Genomic DNA, 24456 nt, shown 5'->3' on the forward strand with positions numbered 1-24456 from the left:
GGTGGGAAACATGACAATATATAGACAGACGAAGTGCTCAGACTTCTATTCTTTAACTGCAGGCAGCAGAATGGTAGATTGTGTTCTATACTGGGCAAAGCTTGAACATATTGAGACCTCAAAGCCCATCCCCACAGTGAGAGACTTCCTACAACATGGCCCAAACTACTCCAGTAAACTCAAGCCTCCTAATATTATGGAATATTCCCTATGGGTCTGTAGGGACCACTTTGAATTAAAACACTACACTTTTCCACTTTTCTTTGTCAACAAGCTAACAAAACAAAACAAAAACAAGAAAATAATAATTTAGGAGTGATATTTGTATTTAAAAATTCAATTGCTCTCTATATATACTGATATAAAGGCTCATCATTTTAAGATATTTTTCAATACTTAATATTACTTTATATTTTGATATGTTGCTTAAAGGGAATTTAAATATTCTACTGTTTTCTTTGTAGATAGGTGAAGGAATGTTTTAGGAATTTTGTCCAACTAATAACATGGTATATTTCCATACAATTCAGGAATACCAGAAACACATGGAAACCTTTGATCAGAACATAGAACAAATCACAACATGGATTATTCACGCGGATGAACTTTTAGATGAATCGGACAAAAAGAAGCCACAACAAAAGGAAGACATTCTTAAGGTAGCAAATAAAATTATGTGAGGAGTAGTTTTCAAACTATACATGTTATGACAATAATGTTTGAACTATAAAATACCAAAGAGTTTTTCATAAAGCCTAACATCTTTATTTTTACTATGTTGCTTCCTTCTTTTGAACATCCATCATTCTTTTCTATTTTGAGATACTCATTCCTTCCTATTCTTTCTTGTTGTTTAAAAATTAATGTAATTATAGTGATCTATAATTTGGATATTTGTTCAACTCCGTATCTGACCCCTCTATACATGAGCTCAGCTCGTAAAGGGTTAAAAAATATTTTTCTTCCATAGTGTAAGTCATTCTTCTTTTAATAGCAGTATTATTGTTTGTAATGTAAACATAGTTTTTAGATTATTCATGTAATAATCAGTTGTCTACCTACTATTGTCAAGGATCAATCTTAGTATACATTTAGTTACACTGCTTAAAAACCCTAAATTCTTAGTGCTGAAAACTCCTAGTTTTTTAAAATATTTATATCATTATATAATAGATTATTTAAGAGCATATGACACTGTTTCATGTTGAAAATTATTCTAAACTATTACACAATTTTACTTTCAAGTGAATCATAGGTATTTATGAATATAAGTTAATTTTTGTTTGTTCTTGGGCAAATTATCAAAATAAAACATTGTACAAATATTACAAAAACTAAAGTATAAAATACACTTTAGAGCAATGAAATAAGGGATATTTATGTAAATCAATGCACATGTAAAGAAAAGTAATATATTTTAACATGTTTTCTCATTTTAAATATTTATCATTCAGGCATCCTTTGTTTTAAATCACAAGATCAAATTAACCTTTGCTTTAAAATATGGTTTCTAAAACAAGATATATGACATGGAAGTAAATCTTATTCATAGTTTGTCTGCTTGATGTTTTGCATTAATCAAATTAAAGGTGTTGGTTTTTACAGATATCATTAAATTCATGATTTATTTTGTTGATTTTTTGTAATATTTGATTACTATTACTGTTTAAAAATTCAGCTACTATCACCATTTCTGTCTTTCCTTTATTGTGGCTAATAGATTTTGAAAACATAGGATATCCCTAAGTTACACAAATCATTATATATATAAAATACCTATTGTATTTTATCTTGTGAATTCCTGTCAGGTTTTCAAGTCTGTTGAGCTCATAATCATCACAATCATTTTTAGCTCTCCTTTTATGGTTTGAGCTGTAGATTTATTTTTTTTAATGAAATACTTAAGACTTTCTAGGATACCTTTAAAACATATTTATCTTATCTGAGTTATATCTAGGCATTGTTCTTTGCTATAATCTGTAGTCTTAATTCTTATATCACGGGGTAGCATATAATGACAAAATTCATGTAAGTATTTTATATTCTACAAGCAGAAAATCTGAAATATGGGTCCTTTCTCTGCTTGTTTCATGCAAAATATTCCTCCTTTAATATGCAATACATTATATCTTTGTAGTAGAGAATCACCCTGTTTCATGATATGCAAAAATAAATAAAGAGGTTCTCAGAAGTATCAGAAAGGACTAGGAAAGTGTGCTTTGAGAACTTTTTCCTAAGCACATACTTCAGTGGTACTATAAATGTTAATTTCAGTGATGATAATAGAAATATGATCAACGGAATAATAATATGCTTGTTTCCAGACAATAACTAGAGGCAAGAAATGTTACATTAATGAGACAGATTTAACAGACAGATATGAAACTTAAAAAAGTAGTGTCCTAGTAGTTTTAATATGACACGCAGCTTAAAATGATGTCCCTATTATTGAAATTGGTCTGGTTCTTTTCACTTTCTACCTCTACATGCATGCCATTCTTTCTCCTTTCCCTTTCCTCCACTACAGCTGCATACATCTCTATCTATCTCTCTTTCTTCCTTTCTTTGTGCTGCAATTTTGATTACTAACTTAAAGCCCTGTTTCTTGCTCATGGAATATAGCGTTTAAAGGCTGAAATGAATGACATCCGCCCAAAGGTGGACTCCACACGTGATCAAGCAGCGAAATTGATGGCAAACCGCGGTGACCACTGCAGGAAAATAGTAGAGCCCCAAATCTCAGAGCTCAACCGTCGATTTGCAGCTATTTCTCACAGAATTAAGACTGGAAAGGTAGGAAGATCTACTTCAAGGTGGAAACTTGTCCTAAATGATCTCTTGAGAAGGTTGCGCAATACTCTGAAGGGGGCAAGGAATCCCCACAACAAGGTTTTGAAAAGGAAAATGAAAATGAAGCCCAAAATACACTTAAGGAAAATTTTCCACTGACTATATTGGAGATACACCTCTTTTTCTTTCTATCTTTCTTTCTGTCCCACGTCTTCCTGCCACAGCTATGCTAGAACTGCACCCTGCAATGCAATGGCTTGCATTTGTACTTTCAGGGATCACCTATAATTCACTAACAGAGCATGCAGCAGGCTAAAATAAATAAGTAAATAAATTTAAAAAGCACAAAAGACATCTACCTAAACCAAGCACTACTGAAATATTTTGCTAAATATAATATTGCTCGTGTGTAATGCATATCATATATCCATTATAAGGCCTTGTACATCTGCATGATCTAGGGTATTTGTACCTCTTTCCTTGTTATGCAGTTTTGTGTATAAATTTTGCTCATGCTAACTGAAAGCATTGTGACAAAATCCATTAGGTTATATTGAAATACTCAAGCCTTGAAATCAAATGAATGTGAAACTTAAATTCTATATATTGTGTAGCTTTGTGTGCTATTTCTATACTATTTAATTAAAAATTGGAGAGTATAGTATTTTTGCATGATAATCTTCATGTTTATATAACATGTAATGGATATAAAATCATATTAAATACTTCACCAAAATATGTAAATACCAGATTATAGAATTTAAATATTTTTGGGAGAATTTGAAATACAAGGAATTATTTGAAAATTTACACATTGTAGTCTAACCCATTTTCAATCTAATATGGAACATATGCAAATATAAATCTGCACAAAACCACATATTTATAAATATAGATAAATATTGGAATAATTTGATTGAAATATATATATATATATATATTGATGAAACAATTCAGATTTTACCATATTGAGTTTTATCGGCTTTTTCGTATTTACTAAAATTGACTAGATATGATACTGATACTGAGCTAGGGCTCTGAAGGAATTATTATACTTTGTCATCACAGTAAAACTAAAACTGCAAAGATGAAGTGTGCCTGATTATTTGCCTATTTATTTGCTGATATTCAGGAAAATAGAATTCATAAAAACTTATTTCTATCAATATGATCATTAAATTATATATATATATATATGTATGTATGCATATGTAGTCATATACATAAATAAACATTTCTAAAGTTTCTAAGGCATTGCAGCGAGTCAGAGTATATATTTGAAGTAGGCTTTAACATATATAAAGTATATAAAATGTAGTAACATAAATTATAAATAATTTATATCAATTATCCTTAAAATTTACTTTCAAAAAATATATAGTTTATGACATTAAAAATGTTAAACAAGCTCTTAAATTCTGTTTTGCATACATACTTCTTTAAAATTATACTCTTGTTCTTAAAAAGCAATTATTGATACTTCTGATGATATCTATGATATAGTTAACACCTGAATAACTGAATGAATTCAATTTCAGGAACCCTGTTAATGTTATGAAATTTTATGTTGTTACCATGATGCATATAATTTTGATAAACTACTAAGCTATAGAATGCATAAAAGAATATGTGGATGTCCTTTTCTGAAAATTAAGTCATGAGATTGTGGCTCCCAGATACTACATTGAAAAAGAGAGAGTATATTCTTTATAATAGAACTCTCTTTAAGAGAATTTCATAACCAAGTTTTCAAAGTAAATTTTTTCTATATTCTGCATGAAAATGTGATTAGTAATTTAGAAATCATGCATCAAGTAGGACATTCAAATCCTAACAAGTATTTTACTCATCCTTTTAAGCAAAGCATAAGATATTCCAAATTAATTGTTTGAGACATATATTGATAAATCAATCATATTTTATCTCACTGAGTATTCCTGTTTTCCAATAATTACCAAAGATTGCTAGATATGTTATTGGTACTGTTCTGAGGAGATAATTATGCTTTATCATGATAAAACTACAACTACATTGATAAGATGTGTCTTATTATTTGTTGTACCAAAAATTATATTGAACTTCCACTTTGCAGATAATTATACAAATGCAAGGATATTAAAATATTTGGTTAAAAAATCTATTTATAAACACAAAATAAAACAAATTACAAAACTAAAAATATTTTTATCATTTTTCTCTTGTTTTTTTTTTGTTTGTTTGTTTGTTTTTGAGACAGGGTTTCTCTATATAGTTCTGGCTGTCCTGGAACTCACTCTGTAGACCAGGCTGGCCTAGAACTCAGAAATTGGCCTGTCTCTGCCTCCCAAGTGCTGGGATTACAGGTGTTAAAAATATTTTTAATATTAAAACTTCTTCAGGAGATCATAAATACTCCTCTATGTTGGAGGAAACAGAGCTAAATTTGTTAAAAGCCTGGATGGAGATAGGCAATTCCTCTGAATGTCTATGTTTTCAAATAAGGCAGTTTTGTGTGTGTTTTGTTTGTTTTGTTTTATTTCGGTGGTTTTGTTTTGCAATAAAGGTTTATTTATTTGATTAAAAAAAATCTTTAAAATATAGAATAGCAACTAACAAAGATATATTTTTTGGGTAACAATTAAATTTAAAATGAAATTTTAGAGAAATGCATAGTCATCAAAATGGAAGACTTCAGCACAATGAGATTTAAATTGTTTATACCAGCCAGCCTGTCCATAAATTCCTTAAATGTAGCAAAGTTAAAATATCCACAAAGATTCTACAGAAGAACACCGGTGTATCCTTAGATTGCGAAAGGAAAAGAAGAAAATGAATTGCATTTATCTTTTAAAAGCAATTATAAATTCATTGTTTTCTAAAAATTCAATATATATAACACATAAGAGAAAGAACACAATTTTAAAGGTTAAACATTCATGTTATGCTCACAGGTGTTCAGAGCCTCATTTTACTTATAGCTCTCATGTACACTTATGTCTCTGCACCAAAAGGAAACTGACCATGACCCTCCAAAGTAATTATTCAAAATTGAATATATAAAGTATAAAATAGTAGATATAGTGGAAATAGTTAAAATTTTCAAAGTCAGTCAGTCCAAAATCCCTACTACTCTTTTGTTTTAGTTTTAGTTTTTGTTTTTGTTTTATTTCGATAGCTAAAGCATTTTTGACTTGACAAATTACATCTTTAAGATATTTAGTGTCTTAGGCATGCTTCTGCTTGTAGAATAAGATCCTGAGAGTGTCACCACAATCTTGGATATAAAAAGCAGATTAGCTGCTGTTTGAAATTGCAGTTACTTCCCTGGGTAGAGTTTCTCGTCAAAAAGTATAACTTAGGACAAAATCATTTTTGATAACTGCAACATTCAAATCCTTTGATACTGAACAAGAAGAATTATGAATTCAATATAAGGATTAATTTTAGACTAGTCCCTTTTCAGTCAAATTTAAGGACAACAAATTAGAGTAAAAACTCTCATGAAAAGTGACTGGTTTCTCCTTTATGCTATATTGAGTAATTAATAAAATGTATCCATTTTTCTGACATTGATTCTCTATCATAAGAAATGGTAAAAGTCAAAGCAATGAGCCCTGGGATTCCTTGGTAGAGCAACATAACTAGAATTGAGTTCTTATTTTGAAATTCCCCAGTTGCTTTGGCATCTAGCTAATCATATTACTAATTATGTTATTTGGCATATTTCTATGTCAATTTCAGGGCATCATTGGCATCTAACAATTTAGGAAGATAATGCCTGCCCTATTTAACCTTAAATTTGTCATGTGGATAAGTTATATAAGAAGCAAATATTTAGAAAACTTATGTTATATAGATTTGAAATAATGAAAAAATGTGAAACAATTACTACATATTTTGTTAGATATATCAAGCCACTGTTTACTTCTCAAATTCTGAGAACTACTAAGACAAGCATTGCTGGACAAAGAGTGGGAAAAGTAATATATTTCATATATTTCTCTTTCTAGTTTCTGCTAGAATAGGCTGGAGTTAATACACCACACACACACACACACACACACACACACACACACATACACACACACACACACACACACGCACACATACAAATATATATATATATAATTCAACAAAAGGGTAATCAACTAGATTTAAAAAATACTAGAAAGTTCTACCTCACCTAATGCAGCACATTAAATATCTAAAATGCTGCCTCTTTCTATGTATTTAAATTTATCAAAATTCCAACTATTTGAGAAGCTGAAAAATTTCTTAATCTTTATAAGATTAGTTTAAGGACATAGTAGTTCTTGTGAAGTAGTTAATAATTATAAAATTAAACCACAGGTTATTTAATAATCCCTAGCAAAGTTGAAAAAAATAAGAAGGGAAAACTTGTCTAAACTTTCTTTATTTTAGAGTGTCTGAGTTAAATGACAAGATGATTGTTAGGCAGTGCTTTTAGTAACAGAGGTGCAATAAAACAGATACATAAGAAATAAATTTGAAAGAAATATTAGTTATGCATTAACATGGTTGCTTAGGAACCTTCTATTCTTCTTCGTTCTAGTAGAAACCAATGAAATGAGAGGAATTAACATTTGAAGGAAACGTTTTTGTGGGTCTTAAAGAACTAATAAAGATAGAATTGAGAATAAAGGAGCTGACTAGATAAATTCTCTTTAGCCATATATTATTTTCAGTGTACAATGTCCTGTGGGGACTCTTGTTAGCTCAAATGTGATAGCTTTATGTAAATTAGTATTATATTCAAGATATATTCACAAATGCTGGATTGAGAGTAATTTGCATCACATGTGAATTTAATAGTAACTCCAAGAGCTTTGAGGAGATAACAGTTTTGGAAAGGGCAATGAAAAGGCTCCAATATACAGTGTTTACTAGAGAATAAATTATGACTCCTTAGGGATAGAGGGCATGCAAAATGAAGCTTATTTGTGGATGATAAAACTGAAGAAACTGGTTAGAGTTCTAAAAAGGTTATGGCAACAAGAATAATACATTCTCCTTAATTTGGCATGCAGGGGAGGACTTTGGAATAGTTCAGACTCATGCATTCTTGAATGATTAGTGCAGTGGCAAATGAGGAGAACACAACTGAATTGTATCAGGAATCAGGGAGACAGGATGGGAAAGCTTCACAATAGTCTGTATGACATACAAAGGGGACTTTAAATGATGCAGCATTTACAGTAATGAAAAGCAGTGTTAATCTAGAGATAATTCTCCAAATTTTGCATGCACTTGGGAGATTATAAAACACAGATTACAAAGCCTCCACACTAAGAGATACAAGTGCAGTAAAAGAAAAGATAAACCTGAAAATTCATATTGCTAACAAGTTTCTGGGTGATGCTAATGCAAATAGACTAAGAAAGTCCAACTCCAGAGCTTACTAGTTAGCACCATTGGGAACTATCATAGAGATCTTTTCTTGAAAGGCCAATAAGATGGAACTGAAATGACTGATTAGAATTCCAAAATGGGTGAAAAAGTCTAAGAATGAATTTCAATAATTAAATATGTATCAAGATATGTTTACCATTCCTCAATGTTTTCTAATGAATTTTATCTATATTTCATAAAACTCTATTCTATTAACATAGGCAGTCATTTCATTTTATAGAAAAATATTACAAACTATTTGCATATGACTTCTACAATATTTAAACTAATCTTTATTTTCTGTAAAATTTACATATTGGCTTGAAAATCGATAAAAAAAATAAGCAGTTAAAAGAGGGTGAACATGTTTTCTCAGTGTCTTTAGCTATTTAAAACTTATGTGCTATAGTATATATTTACCACATATTTTGTTATATTCCATATGGGCCTTAGAACTTCCAGTATATGTAATGTAACAGTAATACTAGATTTGGAAAATCAGGCTTCATATGTTTAAATATTCATCATTTTATTGAAATAATAAATTATGTGAGTGTCAGTTTTCCAACCTTTAATCACCATCAACACATATAAAACTAATCTTTCTGTAGATGAGAGACATTTAGATATTTATAGTGGATTATGACAAAACCTATCAAACAGCTGGCAAGAATCTATATAATGTAGAATATACCATGTAGAAAACAAAGTACATGGCTTCTTTAAAACATAGTTTTGTGTTTGAGAAATAATTGAGTAATATGTTAGACTGATAATTTTATCTTTAACAGTGTGAAATAAGCAATACAACTTACCTGATCTAGCATGTCAAATTATGATTTACTAGATCTGGTAATTTAAACAATACTTAATTTCTGTGGTCAGTTTATTAATATGAATGTACTGATCATTCCTCAATCTGTTACTTGTCATCTTCTAAAACATCACCTATTCTGGCAGAAAGAGCCAAAATGCATAATTTGGCCCAGTTAACTCATGTTACATAAATATATTCTTGATTTTGTTTTCTTCAAAGAAAATGTAATATTTATGGATGAAAAGTAAGGGGGAAAACTACAGATACTATGCAATATATACTATTTATAATTAATAGTCTTCAGAGATAATAATGGGTACATTTTCAAGCTGTATAATATACATGCTATATGAATTTGATGGAAATAAGAATTGAACCAATCCACACAGTTTTTATTCTAATAACATTGTTTCACATTTGTATTTTGCTACCCAACAAGCAGGATTAATTATATTTAAATTTTTATAACAAATAAATCTGTTATAAATATTTCAACTGCTGAATACAGTGAACACTGATAGAACTGTGTTTTATTAACATGACATTTATTTTAAGTAAAGCTATTTGGCAATTACTGATTATTGAATCTTTTATATATTATATATTATATATTATATATTATATATTATATATTATATATTATATATTGTATATTGTATATTGTATATTGTATATTGTATATTGTATATTGTATATTGTATATTGTATATTGTATATTATATATTATATATTATATATTATATATTATACTATATACTATATACTATATACTATATACTATATACTATATATTATATATTATATATTATATATTATATATTATATATTATATATTATATATTATATATTATATATTATATATTATATATTATATATTATATTCTTCAGCAATTAGAAACAATGAATTCACAAAATTTTTAGGCAAATGGTTTGATCTGGAAAATATCATCCTAAGTGAGGTAACCCAGTCACAAAAGATTACACATGGAATGCAATCTCTGATAAGTAGATATTAATTAGCCCAGAAGCCCTGAATACCCAAGGCACAAATCGCAAATCAAATGACTCCCATGAAGAAGTATGGAGAAGCTCCTGATCCTGGAAAGGATTGATATAGCATTGCTGAATCTTAAAAACAAAATATTTTTCCAATTAGTGTAAGTGCATTCAAATGTAGTTATTCTTTGGAGAACAGACTATTAGGTAATTATATGAGGATATAAGAAATGATGTATATCCCCTAATTCTCACATTTAAATTGCCTGGATAGAAGTTTTTACATCTCAGTTGTATAGCATAGATTACTCTGTTTTGCAGATTCCCAACAAGATTTCTTCTGTTAATGTTAGAAAATCATCAAAATTGATACTGTTATATGTTTCTATGAATATATTGATGTTCATTTCAAATTATAACTTTAGTACACTTCTTTATTTTAAAATCACAAAGTTCTGAACAAAATACCTGTGAGTATAGAATATAGAAAGTTGAAAATAAATTTTTTTCAAAATGTTGTAATTTTAAATTTATCTAGACCTACCCATACCTGCATCATAATTTAGATTTAAACCCTTGCCTGGTTCATTTGACACTACTGAACTGTCACAATCATGAAAGAGAAAACTACTTCCAGTAATACTTAACATAGGTAGGCAATGAAATTTAATCCACCAATGTCTTATACAACCAATTTTTATCCAATTATGATGTGTGTAATGTAGAAGTTTATTTTAACAACTTACAAATCTATAGAAATATATTGGACAATCCACGTAGTGAGGCTCACAACTTAGACATACTTTCCCCAATAAAGCATTCAAAGTAAATTGGTACCTTATCCATTTATTACCATACCTATTACAAAAACAATCCAACCAATGGATGATACAATTTTGAGCCACTGAACAATTTGTTACAACTATTTCAAAGTTTTCTCATAGTTTAAATTTAAATTTAAAAAGTCACTAAGCCCACAAGTCATTAATTTGGTTATCATTTATTCTAATACTGATAAAGGTCTTTAAAGGATCTTATATCTTTGTAAGTTTTCTTTTCTCTATAAACAGGAATATAGGGAATTACTGTCCATATCTGTCATTAGTCTCTTCTGTATTAGATGTTAGTGGTCCTTAATCCTTTACTTTTGAATGTTATTAGCTATTTTTTCTTTATTCTTGTTTTAGTGCTTGTAATAAAAAAATGCTATTTCAAACTTGCAAAATAAAAAATATATTGATTGATTTGAAGGAAGATTAAACCAAACTGTGGCACTCGAATTATTTATTTTCACTTAAATTTCATTGTGTTTCCATTCTAATAATTTTATGTTAATGCTATAGATTTCATAGTCAAAATAACAGATGTTTACAATGTTATCTGTGTAAACACATTCATTATAATGCTAATGTATCTGTACAGGCTAAAGAAATATTTAGCCAAGCGAAAGCTATCATTTCAATATAAATAAAGTATATCAAAATAATTATAAATGCTTTCAAAACTTAGTGGTTCAGTTTGTAATTGTTTTTTACTTTGTTCAGTTTTTAATTCTTTGTTGACTTGTGATATACATGACCTTTGCAAAAGCTTCAATATAGCCTTAAGTATCGTCAATCCTTAAATTTTTCAACAAAGCACAATTAATAGTTGTTAAGCAATTTCAAGGAATATTAAAATATCAAGGAAAACAAAGTGTTGTCTTTCTCAGTTTCTCTGTCTCTCCTTTCTTTTGTGTCCATTTATCTGTTTATTAAAGCTTTCTATGTTCTATCTTCTATGTATTTTTGTGTAACTGCACGGTCATGCTAAAGTTCTTAAAATAAAAAGGTAAGTAAGAAGATTCAATTGTGCAAAGTAATAATTGCTATATGCTTCTGCAACTCCAATATATCTTCATTTCTTTTATTTTCTATGTACACTAAAACCTATCTTGTGTTCAGTGCCTAATATTATATAACATAATTATGATTCTAGTTTTACCGTGGTCACACATTTTCTTTAAGTAAGTAAAAGGACTTTATTTGATATTTAATTCGATTTGTCTTCAACTTCTATAGACAATAGCATGGTTCCTTGATCTAAACGTTAATCATTTCTGAGTTTATTGACTTACTCATTCAATTTTCTTGTTGTTTTATGAGGAAGGATTTCATTATGTAGTCATGACTGATCCAAATTTGTAATTCTCCTATCTCAGCCTCCATGTACCCATATTATAAGTATACATCACCATAACAAAGTCTATGTGGGCTTTGAAATAACATGCACTTCCATATTATTGATTTTTTCTAATAGTTTCATAACAATATAAACTTACATATAACAACAATTACATGCAAGCAAAACCTTTCACTAAGAACCAATGTGCCATCTTTATTAGAATCCATTACTGTGCTATGGTGAGCTAGGTAATTCTTAAGGCAACATTTAAATTTTTATAATTTGTTATATTCAAAGAGTATTGACCACAAATATACTAAGTGCCTGATTTCTTCTGGTCAACATATGATATAATTGGACTGATTATTTATTGTCAGTTTGAATGAAAAAAATCATTGATTTATCAATGTGCAAGTAATCTTTAAACTAGCAATGTATATAATAAAGATGCTTTCCTTTTCCATAAGAAAAGATGTCATATTAGTTAGCACAATGCAGACTATTAGAAGAGGTGATGCTATTTTCAAAGACTGAAAATTTATTTGAAAAAAGTATACTACTGGGTATATAAAACTATATTAATAGGTAAGAGAGTAAAACTGTAGTTTAAGATCACAAATAAGTGTTGGTCTTGTATAGATAATGTTGAAATTCCTCATAAAATCCACCAAAAATTTCTTGTACCCAAAGTGCTATTGGGAAAATTTCTTTCAAAATATAATCTAAAAAGTAACAGAAAAAAAATCTTTAAATGCATGTGAATGAAACTGATGCTATATACAACCTGTAAAATGTAATAAATACAACACAATAACATTTTGAATATTTAGATTTTCTGTACTATTGATGATTTTATTTTATTCCCTGCATGCACTTTTAGATAATAATGAAAGCTAAAACTTAATAGTTGGCATTGTTAAAATAGTATAGATCTAAACTGAAAAGAGTCTAAATATCATTTAAAATTTGCCTAATATAAATTAAGATATGACACAATTATAAAGCATGCCTACATTTAAAATATTTGGTTTGAAATATGGAGTGTAAAATATAATTATTAACTTTTGTGGTTTTGAAGATAGCATTTTGGTCACATAACTGAAAATGTTACTGTATACTGGAAGATAGTATTTTGCTCTTATGGAAAATAATAGTTTTGCCTGATTATGTTTCTAATTTATTAACTAGTTCATTTTAATTGAATTTATGACTCTCATGTTTCTATTGAGCAGCACTATTCAGATCACATTTTTGGAACTTAGAGAATAGAATTGATCATGAGGTGTAAGATTTTAATGTAATACCCATGTTAAAATAGTCATATTTTAAATATATGACCAAAATCATGATTATTCAGCACCTACTTCGATGCTTTCAGGAAAGAAAATTTGTTGTTTCTACTAAAGTTTGAAACTGTTCAAATTTAAATTCTAATGTTGGCATAAACTGTATAGTCTGCAAATGCTTTTTATTTATATTACTGAATTTGGAAGAACATTGATAGTGTTTAATCTCTAATCCTCATAATGGTCTTTTACCAAAAATAGAGTGGTGTTACATCATGTCTCAACCTGGTGCATTTGGCTAAAATGTATTACGGTTTCTATTTTTGTGTAATTTATATTCATTTTTGAAATAGTGTTGTGTAAAATCTTTTAATGTCAGTAGCTTGGTGGTGCTGAGTTTTTTTTATTTACAGTTGGATTCTACTTTTTGTATATTATCATATTGTACACTTTGTAACCCTGTTGACATATTTTACATATGAATAACAGAGACCCACTAAGATCTTTTGAATTTTGTCTTTAGAAACTGTATATATATATGGGGAGATAAATAGGTCAGTGTAGAGTGTTTAACAAACATGGGAAATATTTTGGGGGTGACCAAACCACTGTTGTATATGTAATTATATATAATATTTATGTATAATTTACTACTTGAAATATCCATTCTGCTATGGCATTACAGTATTATAAAAAGGTTATTTCCTTTTTCTGGAAGGAAGGATTCTATATATAATGAAACAAACCCATTTAATAGACAGTGGAATTTTTTCTCACTGGTTCTGAATTTACTTCTCCAAATAGCTGCTAATAAAAGTACTTAAGAGTACAAAACAATAATAATACATGCTAATATGTCAGCTTTTCTTAGCCAGTTTGACAAATTGTCATCTAAATCTGTCCATGCTAACATTAGAATTAAATTATTTTATTCATTTAAAATTCATTTACAAAATAAAATAAAGCCAAGAACCATTTATCCTTCAGAAACTTTTTCAAAAGAGGACAATTGGGTAATGGCTATGATTTAGAGGTGAGCATTTGAGGTAAGGTGTACTGAGTATTAATTCCTGTCACACATTTGATTAGGAGTTTGGGAAATGTTATAATAGATGTTTATTGAATATTTATTATGTTTCTGGTAAACACTCGACATGCTTGGTTTTCATAACTTTTCTTATGAAGCAGATTTTCTCATTGTTATGAATAATATAATATATACTCTTGAAAAGATATAATCAAACATTGGTTAAGGTTCCTCAGCTAGTATGTGAAGCTCGATTTCAATATAGAAATGTTAACTGAAGAGCTTATGTTCTTTACTAGAAGATCTGATACATTATATGAATATTAAGAGAAGGTAACAAAGAACAACCAAATGACCTACAAAGCAATCTTATATTGCATAAGCCTATAAAGATGCTCAATAACAAATTAGAAGACAGTATGATACTCCTGCTGGACCCTATACCTTATTGTTCTTGTTTGTAGTTTGTCTTATTTTTGTTCATTTTGGTTGTTTTGTTTTGCTTTGCTTTGTTTTTGGTAGATTTGTAAGGTCCCTATTTAACAAAAACACAATTACAGTAGTTGGAGACATACCGACCTGGTCACTGTGCACAGGATGGGGCTTACTGGTAAGGAAGGGAATTGGATAGCTCTTTGGAGATTTTTGGAATTACTGGGTTTACAAAGAAAGTAGACCATAGGCAATTAATTTATATTTGACATTAGTTAGATTCAAGGATAGACAATATCTGAGAATATTTCTATAACAATAGGATTTGTATTTTGAGAATGTTTTGGTAATAATAAAGATATGGTGTTAACTAAATTAAGTAAAATGGTGATACATATAATTTGAGAAAAAGCACAGTTCCAGGTGATCTTAAAAATGTTATTTTTGAAGATTGAGTTTTTTATTATTTCTTTACTTTGCATCCTGATTCCAGTCTCCTCTCCCTCCTCTCCTCCCATTCCCTTTCTCTCCCTGTTTACCCAATCCACCCTGCCTTTCCTTCTCCTCACAAAATGGGAGGCTTCCAATGGATATCAATCAGCTTTTGCATGTAGTTAGCTATTGGAAAATTTAGATTAAATTTCAAAAGTGACATCAGAGCAAAATATAAAAATTAGAAAGTCATGGTGTTTTGAAGAACAATAAATAAATAAATAAATAAATTATAGAAGAAACCATGGGAAAGGGCCACAAAAATCTGACTTCTAAGACCATGAAATTGTTCTGTTTAAGTATGTGGATAGGGGATGAGCTAGAAAAAAATCAGGTGGAGCAAAACAGATAAAACTAACTACAAATAGAAAATATAATATTTATTTAGTGACTGAAGTTTACTTTCAATATTTATTTATTATCTATAAAAGTCATGTTGAACAGCAACTTGCTCTCACATACTATCAGCAAAGATAAACAACAGCTGAATAATTTAAAGTGCCACCAGATAAGTTTGTGTATACATTTGGATGCTATATGCATGTGTACTGTAGCAGTATGATAACAAAGGAAAGACTGCAATCTCCTTTAAGTTTAGGGTATTCCAGTTTCTACCCTTTTATAAAATTATATTTCAAATGATAGACCATAATTAAAATTTGAAGTAGCATTACTATAAATCCCTTTAAAGAGGATCCTATAAACCATTGACTGGAGAGGGAAGGGAACATTGAAGATGTGCCATATTTTATACTATATGTTACAGTTGTAATCTTATGAAATGGTCAGGTTAAAATGATTTCTAATGTTATAGTATTAATATTAACATTCAATACAAAAATGTTAAAGAGAATAAAATATGTACATTTTATTAACACAATTTTAATGATTGCATGGTTCTTTGGATATTTTTATTTATATTTTATTTATATAATTCAATATATTTCCATGCGTTTTAAAATCTTTCATTTAGAAATTCAAAGGATTATTAATAATTTTGAGACCATGGTCCATATCAATTTTAGATTTAAATATATTGTGAAGTATATGAAATATTTGGGTTTCATTCAAGTCACTTAATAAAATATTCTTGGTGCAAGCTAATAGCATTGACTTAGGAGAACATGCCAGGAATTTGTTCCATGCTAAAAATGGCATTTGAAATATTTGAACAGATTGCCACATGGTTGTTCTAAAAATAAGGTGAAATTCCAGTGTTTACCCAAAGATACAGTTATTGATGTATGAGGCAATTTTGGAAAGACATGTTTACTTAAATGTGGTACTATCAGAATGTCTAAAGTAGGATTAAATTTAACTTTAAAAGATTAAAAATTTAGCATAGGCAAATGTATGTAAATTGACTATTTTGATATTCTGGAATGATGAATTGCATTATTTTGCATGTATATTCAGCTATGGTGACAAGTGTTTCTCCATATATGTGTCCTCGGGTACTTTCCCAGTTGTATTTCAAAACCGTCATAAGCTTTAATATGAAAACATAATGCATGCCATTATTTTAGCAACAGGGGTCGGAATAAATGCATTTCATTTGGTTTATGTTTCTAATAAAAGTAATTTTGATTTAAATTAGCACTATCTTTTTTTTTTAGGCCTCCATTCCTTTGAAGGAATTGGAGCAGTTTAACTCAGATATACAAAAATTGCTTGAACCACTGGAGGCTGAAATTCAGCAGGGGGTGAATCTGAAAGAGGAAGACTTCAATAAAGATATGGTAAATTGGTTATGATGAAAGTATGAATGAACTGGGAATAAAACTGAATAAATATTTGGAAAGAAATAATATAGCTTATGTCTCCAACTGAATTTTTAGAATACTACCATTCACATAGTGATATTTTTAATGATTTTATTAAATGGAAAGCATTCCTTTGGACATTTTATTATTACTGCCAGATTACCACCTTATGAACATATACACTCTCAACTTCTAATAAATAGTTCAATTGTATCTTGGCTTGTTCTGATTTAATTGTCAGAAGACAAAATGTAAAAGGAAATAGCCATTGAGTAAATAAATTGAAATATGATACAAAATTCCAGCTTCATATATATCTTATGTTTTGTTTTCCTCATGTTTTAGGTAATAATAAAGACAATTACATGAAATGCAAATATTGTCTATCAGAGTTTCTAACAAAGTGGTTTTACCAAATATTTGAGAAAAATACTGATATACATAAATACATATATGTATATACATATATAGATATTGAATATATATGTGTGATGTATATAATGTTATTATTGAATGTAAAATATATATTGAATACATATATATATGTATGCAAAATAATACCATGTTGTTTACTCAGTGAGAGTAAAGAAATAAGTCCATGTACCCTGTACATAAACTTAGACCATCTTTAAATCTCTGCTTATTTCTCTCTGGCTTGATTATTTCTATATCACATCACTATTCATTGAGTACTTTTTTGCTATGTTCACTTTACTTTTTCACATGTTCTTTTCTCCTCTTCCACTGCCATCACCACTGTAACATTCTGATCTTTTACATGAATCAATAAGTAGAGATGGTTATGTGTGCATCAAGGCTAAAGACTTCTTAGACAGTGCTTGAAAAGAGCATAGAAGGCAAGATATTTTTAGATGCTAGTTAAATAAAGTAATATGATAAAAATTAATTCTTACTTCTTGGAGCTGTCTCAATGAGTACTCCTTCATATAAGAAGTTTAGTGGTCTTCAAATCTCAGCTCATGGGGAAAAAAGACAGGAAGAAACTTCCAGAAATGCAGAGCTCCAACTACCTCTACTTCATGTCAAAGAAGAAAGTCCAGGGTGAAGAAATCAAGTCTTGCTTACAACTCAGTCTCATTACCATATCTGCCATAGAGCTGTCACTGGAGGGAAATGAATTTAAACTTTCTTTGTATTTGTTTTTGTCTAAGCCACTGAATTTTTTCAAAGTTTCAAAAGGCATATTAAAATATTATTTCATAGACAACAAACATGTATGTGTGTTTGTATATGTGTGCGTGCATGTGTGTGTGTGTATGTGTGTGTAAGTGTGTGTGACTTTTGCTAGTCTATTAATATGCAGCTGAAAAAACACATTTCTTAGAGTGGATGAGTCCTCAGTAGTATTTTGCAATGTAGGCATGTGTTATATATGTACATATATTGTATTTATTGCAACACATAACAATACATGTAAAGTATCTTTTGAAGTTTGCATGTCATTTGTCATTTGCTCAATGATACACATGGGTACTATTGCATAGTGCAACTTTGTAGTAGATATTTTTATATTTGGAATTGAATGACAGGGAATAAGAGATGCACAAGAGTATACATATGCAATGATATTACAATAGTACATTTTTCAAATTGTATCTATAAGTAAATAGAATAAAACTATCTTCTTAAAGAATGAAACATGAGGATTGAAACCTTTTTAAGTTATTTTACATACATACTCATAGTATTGTTTTATACACATAAAATCAGCATAATTATGTCATTATAGATATTATTTTCAATATATGAAAAATGTGACCATAATTTTCAGTAATGCTCTACATTCTAAACTTGAAAACTTAGACTTAAATATCATACATTGATTGCTATGTGAATTTATATTTTACATTGCTATGTGAATATTTTATATTTTACATTTTACTTAATAAAATATTTATACATAGATAAATTAACATTGAAAGTGACAAGATTAGTTTATTTCTGCATACATTTTTAGTTGGTTTAAGGGAAATGAAAATAAAACCCAAATGAATATTTTTACAGAAAATCATTACTATTACCATGAAAATGGATCTTCTCCCCATCGTCATACATATGCCACTCAAAATATATTCATCAGAAGAGATATACAGAAACTATTTTCTATATAAATATAAAAGAAGTACTGTGAGCATTGTAATTTAAGATTGCATTGCCTAAATATTTTAAATTGGATATTTGAGAGTATTTATATAATGTTTCATTATCCCTGATATTAATGTATAGCTTTTTAAAAACCAAAATGAAGACTGTACTTGTTGTTTTTGATCAGAGTGAAGACAATGAGGGTACTGTAAATGAATTGTTGCAAAGAGGAGACAACTTACAACAAAGAATCACAGATGAGAGAAAGCGAGAGGAAATAAAGATAAAACAGCAGCTGTTACAGACAAAACATAATACTCTCAAGGTATTAGAGCTCAAATTATAATATGCTTTGCCTGTGGTTTTGTCTATATAGGGTAAAATACCATGTGCATAAAAAATGTGTTCAAGTATTTTAATTACCAGAAAACTAATTTTCCCCTTCAATGTGCGTGTTATTTATGATTTTCTTTTGTGCTACCAGTTTTGAAAGATATGTGACATACATTATATGTTTTAGTTCTTTTTCTTAGTAATGTTGAAAGCTACCCAAAAGTATCATTCACCATATTTATGAAGTTATTTTCTAATATGCTTTATTTCTATAAACTAGTTTTGTATTTCTTGTGTTTGCCAAAATAATCAATTGATGCTCCTCCACTATTGTTTCTTTATATTACCATTAGTATTTTGGTAAACTATTTCTTTAATAAGATGTAGATTTTCATTATTTTAAAAAATATACTTTCCAGGGATTGTATTAGGTTCATTGTAAAACTAGGTATCTACAAAAGCCCAATTTCATTTATGTAGAAATCCTCCAAATTATTGTAATGCACTTGAAAAAATACTATCAGCAGTATATGTGGTCAAGTATCTTTGCAAATCATCTGATTGTGCAGGATAAAGAGAATAAACTGTTTTTTCTTTTAATGCTGTCTAGGCATTTCTTGAGATGAAATTAGACATGCTGAACATTTTATGAAACATTTTTGTATGTGCTTTACAATCTTATCTTTTCTCTTTTATGGCTGATTATCTAATACTGTTAATTGTAAAGTTTTAGATTGTAAATCATTATTTAGACCTATGTTGCTATATAGTTAGATTCACCTAATAGGTAGATGGAGTCTGCTTTCTAAATGCAAATAAGTGGTTAAAATCTTTGCCCTATTGTTAACTAAATAAGCACTGCTGAGAATGTAATTACATAATATTGTGCCTTCAAGGAGTCAAGAATAAAGTCTATTTGGCTAGCAGGTGTTCTGAAAGTAACTGCTGATAAGTATATTAGTAAATAGAAAAGACATCTTCCGAGAGGAAAAGCAAGAGCAAATAATAATGTGCCCAAAAGATCAGAATCCTGTGTAATTCATACTCGTCTATACAAAGATTTTGTAAGTTTATAGACTAGTTACAAGAAGATATGTGTACCATTGATTAGCAGTGTCTAGAGGTCACCTTACATACATCTAACTACTATGTATATTTTTTGTAGGCAGTATCCTGTATTGCATGTCACCACTTTCTAAGGAAACCAAAGCACTACTAGATTTATACCCACTAAGTCATTTATGCAAATATGTTCATTGTATCTTGAATTAGTCACAGTTCAATAAGTCACAGTACCAGAACTTGGTATATTTAGTGGGGGTAGCAGAATTTCATTTGATTCTTCCAAGGAATTTATTACAACTACATGGGGATTAGAAATGACATATAAATTTCAAACTGCAATACATTTTAAATCTTCATGCCATACATAGTAATCAAGTTATTGCTAAGTCAACTTTTACCAAATACAGTTAATAACTTAACCTGCTAAGTGATTGCAATTTGAAATAATAAAAAATATTTCAAAACCGATTTTTCAAAAGCAATGAAACATTCAGCTCTTCATTCGTATTTTTAATTCATATTTACTTGGGAATAAAACACCAGTTCTGCCTCTTTGGAGAAATGAACTATGTAGGTAGAGCTGTTATATTTCCAATGAGTATACAATGGTGCTTAATGTAATTCTGGTTATTACAGAAAGTATTAGGTGCACTTCTATGAGCTAGATAATAACTACTTTCTCCTTTAATGATTTATTTAAACTGTTCCCTTGTTTTATATCACCCGGTTTATTGAAAACCATTCTGCATATAATATGGATTCTTTTTATACTTTGAATATGATTTAGTATAATAAGAATATGTGGGCTAAATATGTATTTAAAGAAAAAGAAACTTATTATATTTAATTTCTCATTTCATGTACAATTATAGCTACAGAAATAATAATTTATAGTTCCACATACAAATAGAAAAACTTTAAAAGAACTAATAAAATTATCTTTCATTTAATTTTATGTACATGAATAGTTTCATCCATAATTTTTGTGCACCATGTGTTTTGTATACCTTCAGAGGCCAGAAGATTGTGTCAGATCCCCAGGGATTGTAGTTACAAAGGGTTGTCTTCAGCCATGTATGTACTGGTACTTAAACTTCAGTACTTAAACATGGGCTATAGCAGCCAATGTTCTTAACTATTGAGGCATTTATTCAGTTTTCAAAGTGATTAAACTGTTAATCAACAGTATGAATGGCCTAATTTTATAGACTTTTCTTTTTTTTTTTTTTTTGTTTTTTTTTTGTTTTTTGTTTTTTTTTTGTTTTGTTTTGTTTTTTCCAAAACATTCTTTTTATTCGATATAATTTATTTACATTTCAAATGATTTCCCCTTTTCTAGCTCCCCCACTCCCCGAAAGTCCCGCAAACCCCCTTCTCTTCCCTTGTCCTCCCACCCACCCCTTCCCACTTCCCGGTTCTGGTTTTGCTGAATACTGTTTCACTGAGTCTTTCCAGAACCAGGGGCCACTCCTCCTTTCTTCTTGTATCTCATTTGATGTGTGGATTATGTTTTGGGTATTCCAGTTTTCTAGGTTAATATCCACTTATTAGTGAGTGCATACCATGATTCACCTTTTGAGTCTGGGTTACCTCACTTAGTATGATGTTCTCTAGCTCCATCCATTTGCCTAAGAATTTCATGAATTTATTGTTTCTAATGGCTGAATAGTACTCCATTGTGTAGATATACCGCATTTTTTGTATCCACTCTTCTGTTGAGGGATACCTGGGTTCTTTCCAGCATCTGGCAATTAGAAATAGGGCTGCTATGAACATAGTAGAACATGTATCCTTATTACATGGTGGGGAATCCTCTGGGTATATGCCCAGGAGTGGTATAGCAGGATCTTCTGGAAGTGAGGTGCCCAGTTTTCAGGGGAACCACCAGACTGCTTTCCAGAGTGGTTGTACCAATTTGCAACCCCACCAGCAGTGGAGGAGTGTTCCTCTTTCTCCACACCCTCTCCAACACCTGCTGTCTCCTGAATTTTTAATCTTAGCCATTCTGACTGGTGTAAGATGAAATCTTAGGGTTGTTTTGATTTGCATTTCCCTAATGACTAATGAAGTTGAGCATTTTTTAAGATGCTTCTCCGCCATCCGAAGTTCTTCAGGCGAGAATTCTTTGTTTAACTCTGTACCCCATTTTTTAATAGGGTTGTTTGGTTTTCTGGAGTCTAACTTCTTGAGTTCTTTATATATATTGGATATTAGCCCTCTATCTGATGTAGGATTGGTGAAGATCTTTTCCCAATTTGTTGGTTGCCGATTTGTCCTCTTGATGGTGTCCTTTGCCTTACAGAAACTTTGTAATTTTATGAGGTCCCATTTGTCAATTATTGCTCTTAGAGCATACGCTATTGGTGTTCTGTTCAGAAACTTTCTCCCTGTGCCGATGTCCTCAAATGTCCTAAAATCATGAATGTATATAGTTTTATTTTTATAAGGTTGATCTTTGTTTATAAGCCCCAACCTAAACATTCTACATATTAGAATTTTTCAGTGTTTTAAAAGACAAGGGCAACTCAGTGCTTTTGTAGCTAATTAATTAAATCCATTATGTTCATATATGAAATTTTTTCAAATGTTCTATGAAATAATTTTCTTAAATAGTTAAGAACTAATTAAATGTAAAAAATTTAAGCAAGGTCGAATATTTAAAGAATCAATATTTTGCATTATTCACGTTTCTTAGCTTCTCTTCATAAATTTTAATGCATTAATACATAATTTAATGATTTATGCATGTTTTATATTTAAATATGTTTTTTCATAACAATTGGAAATATAACGGTATGAATATAGTCTTTAGAAATAACTATAGCAAAGTGTATATTATATACATATATTGATATTTTATTAATATCTAAATCGTGAACAGGATTTGAGGTCTCAAAGAAGAAAAAAGGCCCTAGAAATTTCTCACCAGTGGTATCAGTACAAGAGGCAGGCTGATGATCTCCTGAAATGCTTGGATGAAATTGAAAAAAAATTAGCCAGCCTACCTGAACCCAGAGATGAAAGAAAAATAAAGGTAAAGTTGTTTTAGAGTGGCAATACTAGATTTTGATGCTAGATTTTAACTACTTTTATATTACCTAATGTGTTTATGTATAAAATATTAATATTCTGGTTTCTTCTATAATCTTACTCTGTGTTTTGATGTATTTCTTTGTATTGTGTTTTCTTTCAGTGATTGTATTGTACTACATGTTTTTTATTGACATATTGTTGTATGAATAAAATGTTTTTACTTTTAACCAATGTGAAATGAATAACTAACTGTCATGTGTTTCTGGTAAAACTGTAATTGACTTTGTGTATCTTTGTTCCAGATGAACTAATGACTTATCGGTACATGGACGACTTCTTTCTCATGTTAGCACATTCATTTCATCAGAGCATCTTCTCATATCACTGTCAAATCTCTATAAATTTATTTGCAAATTGTCCAAAGATGTTTTCTTTCTCTTATTATTTTCACTTTTTATTTTGCTTCATTCTCTGTTGAGTTCCTCAAACCTTTAAAAAGAAAATAAAAGTTGTAGTCACTTATCCTCTAAATTATATTCTATTTGGATTATCCCCAATAAATAAATGAAAAAAAATTTACTCCAATTTTGGTCACTTCTCAAAGCACCAAAACAATTCATGAGCCAAAATGTTAACTAAATTGATTAGAATATCTTAAACTGAACAGTCAAATGATACCTAAAATTATATTTGGTTTAAATGGGTATGGATGACAGTGACACTTTCCATTATTTATAAATTATGAAACATAAAGATAAAGGAACA

The 24456-nt window shown here is 29.4% G+C and overlaps 1 protein-coding gene across 1 annotated transcript in view; it reads left to right on the forward strand.

Annotated features, from left to right (window-relative positions):
- Dmd (dystrophin) overlaps positions 1 to 24456 on the forward strand; it is a 1772476-nt gene that overhangs the window by 518791 nt on the left and 1229229 nt on the right. Inside the window, exons 32-36 of the mRNA XM_052170230.1 lie at positions 531 to 659; positions 2623 to 2793; positions 17008 to 17130; positions 19448 to 19585; positions 23540 to 23692. Coding sequence (XP_052026190.1) covers positions 531 to 659; positions 2623 to 2793; positions 17008 to 17130; positions 19448 to 19585; positions 23540 to 23692 — 714 coding nt within the window. The remainder of the gene's footprint in view (positions 1 to 530; positions 660 to 2622; positions 2794 to 17007; positions 17131 to 19447; positions 19586 to 23539; positions 23693 to 24456) is intronic.

Source organism: Apodemus sylvaticus, chromosome X (assembly GCF_947179515.1).
Source record: "Apodemus sylvaticus chromosome X, mApoSyl1.1, whole genome shotgun sequence".
Taxonomy (NCBI): Eukaryota; Metazoa; Chordata; class Mammalia; order Rodentia; family Muridae; genus Apodemus; species Apodemus sylvaticus.